Source organism: Schistocerca americana, chromosome X (genome assembly GCF_021461395.2).
Source record: "Schistocerca americana isolate TAMUIC-IGC-003095 chromosome X, iqSchAmer2.1, whole genome shotgun sequence".
NCBI lineage: Eukaryota > Metazoa > Arthropoda > Insecta > Orthoptera > Acrididae > Schistocerca > Schistocerca americana.
The window spans coordinates 121,684,409-121,696,454 of NC_060130.1; the positions used below are offsets into that span (position 1 = coordinate 121,684,409).

The 12,046-nt window shown below is 34.5% G+C and overlaps 1 protein-coding gene across 1 annotated transcript in view; it reads left to right on the forward strand.

The window, feature by feature from the left end:
- The window catches only part of LOC124556778, a 438,094-nt gene that overhangs the window by 390,205 nt on the left and 35,843 nt on the right, over nt 1–12,046 (forward strand). The window contains exon 13 of the mRNA XM_047130786.1: nt 8,249–8,339. Coding sequence (XP_046986742.1) covers nt 8,249–8,339 — 91 coding nt within the window. The remainder of the gene's footprint in view (nt 1–8,248; nt 8,340–12,046) is intronic.

Sequence of the window (12,046 nt, forward strand, 5' to 3'; positions counted from 1 at the left end):
CCACAGTGTTGTGGATTTGTGGTCATGGTGTTGGACTGTGAAGAGGGAGATCCATCTTCAAATCTCCATCATGCTAGATTTTTTTCCAGAATTATGAACTGTCCATCTGGTCTTTAATGTATCTGTTTGCTGTATTCAAATTTGTGTCTGTGTCATGGTGTAACATCAGTCTGCAATTGTGAAATGTAAGGAAAGGACCTCCAGATGTACATACCTTCTATTTGTTCTGCACAGGTACCACATGTTATGACCCTTGTATTCTGTTTTGGGAGTTTTGATTCTTGAATTTCTTTGTAGTAACATAGTTCACACCTCTTTACTTTTTGTTTATTTTTCTGTGAAATGTCTATGCAGCATCTAACTTGCCCTCGCTATTCATCACATTTGCTTGTGATGATAATATATTCTTATCACATGACTCATATCCTATAACCAGCATATAGTATGACAATTGTCTAGACTAAGAAGAGGCATTATGATGATTTAAACACAGATCTCCCACTTTATGGTCTAGCACCCTGACTGCACAACAGCAATGCCATGGTTCTTGCAATTCACTTGATGTTGCACGTCTTGACCTTGGACCATTCACTGTTTCTATTTTGCTTGTTTTTTCACAATTCAGTAAACCTTCTTCCTGTTTTCATGCATGATCTGTGTTCAGTTTTTGATAGGCTGTCCTGGATCATTTTACAACTAAATCCAAATGGGGATGTAATGGGTAGTTCCCTCATTAGAAAGAGATGTTTTGTTACTATTTACTAATGTTGCTTTTTTTACCCAACACTGGCTCTGCGTTATGTAAATTGTCCTTCTCTGTACAAACTCCATTGTTCAACTGCCATATAAAATAAGTTTGTTTCAGTAATCTCTTTAATTTCCTCAAAAATATATTACAGGATTTTATTCTTGGGTCAAAAATGTTGTTTTTATTTTTATTCTTTCATTTTCCAAGGTCAGAGACTGAGCTGTATGTTCAGTAGTATCACATCTGACTTTAATGTGCAGTACTTATTGGCATATGTACTCACATGACCAATGTTTTTAACAAATCTTTATAATGGGCCTAGTTACTGTTTTTGATTATTATTCTTAGGGCCCTTTTCTATATTTTCACAGAATGTTCATATTTTGCGCATTTCTCACCTAAAAAAGAATGCCATAGCTAAGACTTGAGTGTAAATATGGACAGAATGTGTCTATTAGGCTCTTGCTTTTACACATTAGTTTCCATCAGTATATTTATGTAAGTATGGAGTATGAAGTTGTCAGTAACCTACATCTAATTTAAAAACAGAAAACCATTAACCTTCTTTGGGAGGTCTTTGAGGTCCTGGATTATAAAATTTTGCTTCAAAACATAGAAAGCTAACATGTAAGAAGTGTTGTATGCCACTAGTTATGGACTTACTACAAAACAGCAGGTATAACTTCATTACAAGTCCAGTGTTCATTCTAAAATCAGAAATTAAATTTTCCTTCAAGATTAGTCACTGCTATAACATTGTATACTTGTAGATTTGATACTGGACCCATTACTCTTTATCATTTATGTAGATGACTTTATTGAACATATGAGTACCCAAAAATCTGTTCAATACCCTGGTGATAGTAACATATTAATCACAGGATCTAACCTAGAAAGTTTTCAGTCAATATAAGAATATTCTATCTCAAGATTTTCAAAGTAATTGAACAAAAGCAAACTAATTGAGATTGAAAAGCTATTTGTCTCAACTTTAATTTTGTTTCCTCTTCTGCACCTGTTATTCTAAATATTTGTCCAAACAAGACAAAAAGATTAAATAGTAGAAAATGCTTACCAAATTATTATGTCTTGACATGTTATAAGCCTATGCATATCAGCTCCTTCTCATAAAACTCTCAACATTATGCAATTGAAGATATTAAAAGTTACAACAGGGATGAAGGTGTACCATGTACAGTTCATTTCACTGCCTTAATCTGGAATTTTTTCCTGAAGAAGTGCTACTCATAGCATAAATTTATGTAGAAGTAAAAAAAGGCCTTACGATAATTTGTGACCTTGAGGTGTTAGTCTTTTAATTCTATTTTATATTTTACTGTACTATTGGCTCTGTACATTTTACATCTTTTTTCTGCTTGAAATCACTTATTCAGTAGAGATTGGTAAACTAATGCAGAGTAAACATGTACATTATCACTGTACCACAAAATAGTCATATAGCCATTAAAGTGTTCCTAGATCTCAATCTTACCAGAAGAATAGAAGTCACTTTTGAATCACATTACATCTTACAAGAAATCTTTCTAATAAGCACTGTTTCATTTTGTACAATAACTTCAGAATATAAAAAAATATTCACTAACAGTAGACAGTCTGTAGACAGATAAACCACACATACATTGTAAAAATATGAATATATTTTACTTTTTTGCTGTATTATACATTACAATATCTTCTTATCATGTGATCACTATGGCATGCAGATGAAAACTATATTACATACATTGCCTGTCTTTCTGACCTACTGTCTTTAGGGGTCACGTGAAACACTTTTGAATGCTGAAACCATCCTGTATCAGAACAATGAATGGAAAAACAATAAAATGTAACCCAAAGTTTGAGGAATGCTCGCAGTTGAGTTTTCCAATAGGCAATAAAATTATAGGTCAATATTTACTACTACAGGAATAGGAAAATATGGCCATTTCAAGTTACATCTTGCTATGGGTTTCTTGAAACACTTCTGTTTCTGATGTTAGGTCACATGATGAAAATGTTAGATGTAGGTAGTGACACTGACGAAATGTTTTTAAAAAGATACAAAAATAATGTAGCTATAAAATTATTAACTACTGTACTAGAAAGTTTGAAGACTCTAAGACTGTATTGAGTGGAACTTTAATAATTCTACGACATGTTGTGATGGCTATGGTGCTTTAGATTCAGATTCAGATTCTTTATTCACCATTGACCACCTGAGATGGAATAGGCAATTTACATGGATATCAAATATAACATTTTCCTTTAATAGTACCTTAAAGCTAAATGAACATTGCAGATAGTGTCCATAGATGATAACATACACCATAACATAAAATAAATACATTCAGTGACATGACATAATGAAATCCTTAAAAATTAATGTCAATTGATTTTATATTCATAAATTCTGTTATATTGTAGAAAGGATTGATTATTAACCCAGTTTAGTAGCTTGCTCCTGAAGCTACTTATTTGAGCCAACCAAGAATAAAATGGAAGTTTATTAAATATTTTTAGACTATTGATTATATGGGAATTCCCTGTTCTTGTCAGCCTGTGCCTAGGTATGTCTAATTTTGTTTTGCCTCTGGTATTATGGTGGTGAACGTTTTCCCTCATTTCAAAATCTGCTATATTGTTTTTTGCATACAATGCTGAGGCGTAAATATAAAGATTAATAACTGTTAATATTTTCGGCTGAATGAACAGTGGCCAGCAGTGCTCTGATCTACCAGAATTGCTCATTGCCCGTATCACTCTCTTCTGAATTTTTAGAACAGTGATGTGAACAGAGTGTCCCCATATCAGCAGTCCATACTCTATATGTGACTGAAAGAGTCCAAAATAAATATTCTTTTGTCACCAGGCTTCTCAGTTTCCACATTAAATACATAACTCATGACAATTTTGTGCAGGTATGGTTGATGTGTGTTTCCCACATTAAAATGCTTCATACCATTGAAGACTAAAGAAAGCTGCTAGCCACCAAAGGTTGTTTTTATTTGATCAACAAATCTCTTTGAAGTTTCCTTTTTGCAGATTTGATCACATTTAAGGAACACTACAGTAAAGCCATTCACACTTACTTTTCTGAGATCTTTTCTTCAGTGATTCTTAAACTAAATTCTAGATTGTTACAGTAATTTGGTCATCTATGCAACACTGATCATCTTCAACTGGTGTCCTGCGACATTTCTGAGTGAATATAAAATATTAATAGTTCCTGCAAATTACACAATTTTTGACATGGAATTATAAAAAAAGAATTTTAAAGAATCCTTGTGAGATAACAAGGAATTATTAATGACCAAGAAGGTAGACTGTGTTTTGTTTTCATGAAATTACCATGGGTTTCACACACTGGTTTGTAGAAAAGATGTTTTCAAGGGTAAATTTTCAGGTTTAAGTCAATCAACAACATAAATGAAATCCAGGACTTCATTCATTTACTTCAATTTCTTGCTAAAACTACTGCTCATCGTAGGATTGTTCATAATTATGGCATATCTGATGTTACCTCAGTTCTGGCATTTTTTATGTACCTGTACTCTCCCCTGAAGATGGCAGCCAGTTGATATTGTGTCATTGGGATGATGAAATCCAGCTGCATACCTGTGAAGGGCATAAATATTTATTACTCTGGAAAAATCTATGAAATAAAATCAAAATGTTACTTGAATAAATGCATTAGCCAGCCACAGAAAGTGGCCAGATGCTGTAATTCTTTACAAATTCAACCCATAACCATGGGTCTCTGTTACAATTAACATGGATAAACCAATGCAATTTAAATTATTTTTAAATACCAAGAAGAAATTATTCCTTAAAATTTTTAACAAGTACCATTCGGCTTAATTTAGTGCAATTGATAGCAAAATTATTTATTACTTAACAGAAATCCATATAGCCAAAAAAGATGACCACCAGGTGATGTGTAACAGTGTCATTTATCAAGAGGTAAATTTAATCTTGTAGATCACTCTAATTTAGTAGGTAATCTGTAATACAGCTACATTCCTCATTCATTTCACATCTCTATACACATACGTACTCCACAAGCCACTGTATGGTGTGTGGAGGAGGGTATACTGTACCACAACTAGTCATTTTCTTTCTTGTTCCACTCCTAAATGGAGCAAGCAAAAAATTACAATGTATATGCCTCTGTATGAGCCTTAATTTCTCATAACCTATATTCTTGGTCCTTATACAGAATGTATGTTGGTGGCAGTAGAGACAATTCTGCAGCCAGCTTCAAATGCCGGTTCTCTAAATTTTCTCAATAGTATCCCTTGAAAAAAAATGCTGCCTTCTCTCCATTCCTTGCCATCTGAGATCCTAAAGCATCTCTGTTATGCTGTGGCTAAAAAATCTAGCACCCTGCCTCTGAATTTCTGTCATGTCTTCCTTTAATCCTACCTGGTGCAGATCCCAAACACTTGAGCAGTACTCAAGAATAGCTCACAGTAGTGTCCTAAATGTGGTCTCCTTTACAGATGAAACACTCTTTCCTAAAATTCTCCCAGTAAACTGAAGTTGATCATTCATCTTCCCTACAATGATCCTCACATGCTCATCCATTTCATATCACTATGCAAAGTTATACCCAGATATTTAAACATCATGACTATGTGAAGCAATGTCAATGTCAACTACTAATGCTGTATCTCAACATTACAGGTTTATTTTTTCTACCAATCCACATTAACTTACCTTTTTCCACATTAGAGATAGCTATTCACCATAACAACTAGAAATTTTTCTTAAGTCATCTTGTAACCTCCTACAGTCACTCAACTTTGACACCTTCCCATACACCACAGCATCATCAGAAAACTACTTAAGATTGCTCCCCACCATGTCTGCCAGATTATTTATTTATGTAGAAAACAATAACAATCCTATCACACTTCACTGGAACAGTCTTTGTTCACTTTGTGGAAATATTATCATTTTAGGCCCTTAATACTGACGAGTGGGTTTCAAACTGGCTACAGGCCTAAAACCTTTGGTACTTTACCAAAAATTTTCAGTTTTAGAAACAAGTTCTTGGATTTTCCCTAATTCTTGCACTATGAAAATGGTGTTTCCATTTTTTGTAGCACCAAAATTTCCTTTGTAAGTGAAATTATTTTATTATATACACTGCCTTGCAAAGATGTGATCCATCCAGATGGCATAGGTAGTTGTCAATGTAACTTCAGATACACACCACTGTAGGGTATGTGTATGACTAGAGTTGCAATTACCTGTGACAGGTAGCAAAGTCACCAGAGTAAGTTAGTGTTGTTCATATCTAGTGTTGTTATCAGGCATGGTAGGGTATATAAGGGACATGAACAGCATCAGATGTTGAGTGATTGGTGTGAAGGACAAGCAGATGATGTGTATTTGTGTGAAGCAGCATTATTAGCAGCTGACAGAGTTTGAAAGGAGCCTGATTGTGGGTCTTCATTTGGCAAGCTAGTCAGATAATGCAGTATTTAAATTTGTGGGAGATTTGGATATGACAGTTGCCCAATGTCGTATTGAATGGGAACATGAGGGCAGGCATACTTGACGTCAAGGTTCTGGTCAACGGCTCCTGACCACAATAAGGGAGGCTCACCTCACTGTGCACCAAGCACATGGTAAGCCCTTCACATCTGTGCCTGCTGTCTGAAAATAAGTAATGGACTCCTTGCAACACCTGTCCCATGAGCAGGCTGCCATCAACATCACAACACAAACAGCTGCATGTGGAATGGTGCTATGACTGGGATGCATGGATTGCTGATGACTGGTGTTCTTTGTATTCAGTAATGACTGGGATACTGAGCTACCCTGGAGAATCATCATTGCTGAGTATGGTGGTGATTTGGAAAGAGGCCCCATTCTTCCAGTGTTTTGGAGAGACACAGTAGTGTTACTACTGATGTAATGAAGTGGGGAGCCTATCGGTATCACTTCAAGTCTTCCTGTTAGCATTTGAGGGAAATCTGATGGTGTAACAAACAATAAGTTATGGAAATCCTATGTCCTTGGGCATTACTTTGCATGTGACAGTATTGTGGTGCCATTTTTCAAATCCACAATGCTCATCTACATGTGCCACATATCTCTATGAGCTCTCAGCATGATGGGGAGGTACTCCTATGGTGAGCAAGATCCCCAAATCTGTCCCCAACAGAGCATGTGTGGAACCAGCTCAGACAGCAAATTTTTTCTGCTGCCAGTATCCAGGATAGAAGAATCAGTTTCAACAATTGTGGGCCAGCTTGCCTCAGCAGAAGATATGATGGCTTTATGATACCCTTCCTAACCAAGACACTGCATGCATCCAGGCCAGAGAGGGTGCAACATCATACTGATAAGTGGGCTCGTTATGCCAAGTCCTTTGTAAACTTAACTTGATCCCGTAATCACTAAAATAGCATTTTATATCTTCACAACCCATGGAATTTCATTTTGTTTCCTCCTCCCTTTCTGGGTGGTTCAGTTCTTTTGTCATATAGTGTATGTTTCGGAATCAGAAGTCAAAATACCAAGTCTCTGGAGGAAAATTCCTCTTTATCTGCATCAGCAGTATCTTTGGACAATGCTAATTGCTTTATTGTAGCAGTGTACATATTAATCACTGTGTAGTAGAGACATCAAGTGGTACACAGTAGCATAAAGCTGAAATTAACAAGTTCAACATTTTTATGTATCTGTGTACTGTTCAACTAAATGGTGAGTGGCTATTTTAACTCTTTATCTTATTTGTATTCCAGCCAGGCCATTTGAGTTTTGTACAAGTGTAAAAATTATGTTTACATAATAGTCATCACTATTTCCAAATGTTCCTACTGTATATCACTTTTACCATTCCAAAAGTCTATTATATACATTAGATATATGTTGTTGCCTGCATTTTATCAGTTTCCTCATTATCAATATACTAATATTTATTTCATTACAGGTATTGTTGTTGTCTGTATATTCATAATTTTCAGTAATGCTTCTCTGCTACTTCCTCTTTAATTCTCATTAATAACATGCATTTTCTGCTCCCTATCTTCTTTCTATTCCAGATTTATGATTGAAGTTTATCTGACTCACCATTTTGTAGTAGCTACTGACACTGAGTCTCTTCTGTACAACAGCTCTTTTGACTTGATAGGACACAAAATAGAGAAAAGCATCTTGTGCTTAATACAAGATGTCAGTAAATATCAACAACACATCCTATTTTATAACAAGCAACACAGCTACATTTCCTTCCTGGATTTTTAATGGATAAAACTTGCAACAAGAGGTTAAAATTGGTGGATGAATAGAGCAAAGAACTGTACTATATTTCCAAATATGTATGTGTTGCTAGAAGGAGTACACATCCATAAATAAATCACTGCTTAATGTAGTAAATTAATAATTAGAAAATTATTTAAATAATTATCAAGTATAAAAATTAGGAACAAAATTTACTGCTTCAACATGCTCAAAAATCACTTCAAAGTATATTGTTTTCTTTCACAGGTATCACAACCCCAAAGTCTTTCTGTAAGTCGTGAGCTTCCAGTCAAACGCTTTCTCTTGACTCGGGACCCAAAAGACAGATCAGTTGGAGGTATGAAAAGTATGATGACATACCTTTCTATAGGTTTTATAGTGAATGAGTAAGAATGTGAATGAGTAAAAGTGCATTACTGTCTCATGTTTAATAACAGTAAAATAACGGGAAAGGCTGCTAGTTTTTAAGTGCTATCTTATTAGTGATAAAAACAACTTTATACTTTACATACAGTTAACAGGGCAACTTCATTTTCATATTTTCTGTATTATTGTGGTTATCTACAAAGCGAAACAAAAAATCCAATAAAAAATAGGTAAAGCTTCTTTTTCCCAATCGGCAACTCTGACAGTCCTCCGTAGCCTACTAGATCAGTGAAGAATAACAAGACCTTAGATGTGTTGTTGTGCTTCAAAGTTAGTTCCAATTCTCATCTTGACTCCAAATCTATCAGTTTTGTACTTCATCCTGTTATCAATATTCTCTGAACAAAAAGGAGAATCACCTTCTGAAATTAATCATCAGTATATTTGCCCTGGTCAAAACGTTAAGAATATCTAATTGTCGCATAATGTCGACATCTGTTTTTAGGTGGAAAAAAATAATGGAAGAAGTAAAGGCAACCACTTATCATATAGGAATTTTAAAATTTTCCAAGTGAACTGAAAGTTCAAAGACGTTTCAGGTTTGCTGCCAGTTGTCATTAGCACCAGTCTATGATACTCTGAGTGGGCACCGGCCAGTCATCTTCAAGTGAGGCATTGAAGGCTGAATGAGATTTTCACATTCTGCAGTTTATTAGCATGCTCTGTGAATTCCATGCATACATTAAGATATGGTGGCAGAATGACCACATTATCTTGCAGGCAGTGCCCTCATTGGTGGAAATGTGGAAGTCAGCTATCCTCATGGTTGTCACTAACTACAGTAACCAGCACACTCTATCTTCTTAGCCTGTAACAAATTAGGGAAATGATGAGGTTCTTTTTCTAGAAATTTACCTAGGAATTTGATATAATATGTAACCATAAGTTCCTGATTTTATGGGTAATTTGGAAGTTCTTTGATTTTTACTGTTTAATTTTAAATTGTGTTGGTTGGGTTTTTGTCATGTTTAATTTTAATCCATTTAAAACAAACCAGTATTCTAAACTGTTTATGGTGTCTATGACTCTTTGGGGAATTCGTTCTGTGATCTCACTTAAAAGAGTGCTGATGTGTTGTTTGCAAAAAAAACTGAGTGGGATGTTATATTTAGGGGGAAATATTTATATAAAAGACATACAGGATTGAGCCTAAAATGGGTGCTCATGTGACTTCCTGTGAAACAATTTTCCCTGTCTGATAAAAAGAATTTCCTGTACTTGAAATTACAACTACCCTTTGCTTTCTTTCTTTCAATTATGATTTGAACCATTTCAGATCACTACCATTCATACCATATCTTTCTAACTTATGGAGCTGAAGGGAGAAAAGTAGAAAGCCATCATAAGATCACAAAAAATGCCTGTTAATTTTTAGGACTTGTCCAAAGACGTGCAAATTTTCTCAGCAACTTTTTTGATGTCATATATTGTATTCTTGCCTTTCTAGAAACCAAGCTGACTTAATGTAATGATATTACATTTTGCTATGAAACTGTGGATCTGAATTACAATTTTTTTTTCAAATGCTTTTGAGAAGTCTGGAAAAAGACTTTATGGTCAGTAGATTCATACATTTCTTCTGAGCCTTTCTTGCATAACAGTTTCACTATTGCATATTTTGCAGCATCTTAGAGGCATCATTCTTCAAATTAAGAACTAATTATTACTTATAAGGGTCTTGATGTTATACTACAGACTGTTTTGTTTACTACAGTAGGTGTTTCATCTGATGCAGTCAAATTTTTATTTTTTAGTAATAATGCTACTTTTTCTAGATTTTTAACTTAATTTTTTTTTCTAATTTAGTTAAAACTTATCTGTTATCCTGTTTGAAACTGAAGGGATGGACATTATTTAATAACAATGTATATCATTGTCTGATTCTGATACACTCCTTGAAGTATTCTGATCTTTCTGAAGGATTTATAATGAATGAGTCACCTAACATAATTTTGGTGATTTGTAGGCCTCTGGTAATGACACCAAGTTTAGATTTTATGAATGATCATATTGCCTTTGATTTTTTTGGTTCACAATGAATTTTTTGTGTACCATTTATTTTACCACTTTTATCACACCCCTGCAAACAGTATTATACAATTTTATACAGTTTATAAAATTTATGTTTGTGTTTCTCAGTTCATTATGTAACTTCATTTTACTAGTGCTTCATACTTTAATACCAGTAGTTATCAATTTTAATTTGCCTGTCATTTCTTATAGTAGATTCATGGGGAAATGTTTCATTAAAGCATGCGAGGAGCTGTGACAGAAGTTTCAGAAGTTTTAATACAATGATCGTCAAGTCTACAATAAAACAAGTTTATATTTCCTTTGCTGAAGTATTGTTTGGCGCACATGTTCGTAATGAATGGGTCACTGACTCTTGGGAGCTCCAGAAACAAAGCCAAATGATCAAAAATCCCTAAACCGATGCAGTGTTTTGTTGTATCATCAAATGTATAGTTTGTCAGAATGTTGCCTATAAGGTTTTCATTTTCTCATTCTCTCTTGTAAATTCTACGCAGCTTAAATGAAACAAAATGCTTGAAGCAGATGAATAAATTCTGTTGATTCACTGTATTCATTTATTATGTTCATGCTATAATCAGACATTAGCCCACTCCTTTGTTTTCTTTTTTGTTAGTTTCTGTGAGAGACTCCATAGCTCAAGCAGTAATTCTTTTGTCACTGGTACTTTTTTACTGAAGGTTATGTATATTTATGTATATGAAAGTTATTGGAATATTTTGTCCATCTAACTCTATACAGCAACTTTCAACTTACCTCATAATTAAAGAACTTTAATAAGTATGCAGAAACTTCCATGAATTATGGTACTTCTACAGAAACTACCAGCTATAACATACTTTTCCAATTTAGTAGCCAACCGCGGTGGTCTTGTAGTTCTAGGCGCTCAGTCCGGAACCGCGCGACTGCTACGGTCGCAGGTTCGAATCCTGCCTCGGGCATGGATGTGTGTGATGTCCTTAGGTTAGTTAGGTTTAAGTAGTTCTACGTTCTAGGGGGCTGATGACCTAAGATGTTAAGTCCCATAGTGCTCAGAGCCATTTGAACCATTTTTTCCAATTTAGTAAAGATTTTGATGCAGCCTTTTGTTTGCCAAAGTTCATTTAGAAAAAGGATTGTAATATTTCTCCCATGTGACAGAAACATTTTTAGATCATCAGTTTTTGCTTCTCTTCCATTTATATGTTTGTTTTCTATGCAAGTATGTTTAAATGAATTGATAACGTGCTTTTACTTTCCTTAAAGATTTCTTACCTTTCATTCCTTTAGGCAACTTGTCACCCTCATCACTAAAATTTAGTTTTCCTTATTGTTTACAATTTTATACATATCAATAATCATTTTGCTGAATCTTGTAGACCATAATCTGTTCAAATGTAGGCCATCTTGTGCTAAATGATCTGTAGTTATAGACTTATTAGGATATATGAATATTGTTCCTGTAATCTATTATACTCTTTCCTGATAACTACAGATTATCTTTCTCACTGATCATCTATGGATAATGCCCCTGATTACTACTTTTGATGTTGCAAATGTCCTTTTTACTGTTTGGATCATATTTTTTGTTTCATTGCTTCTGTCTTT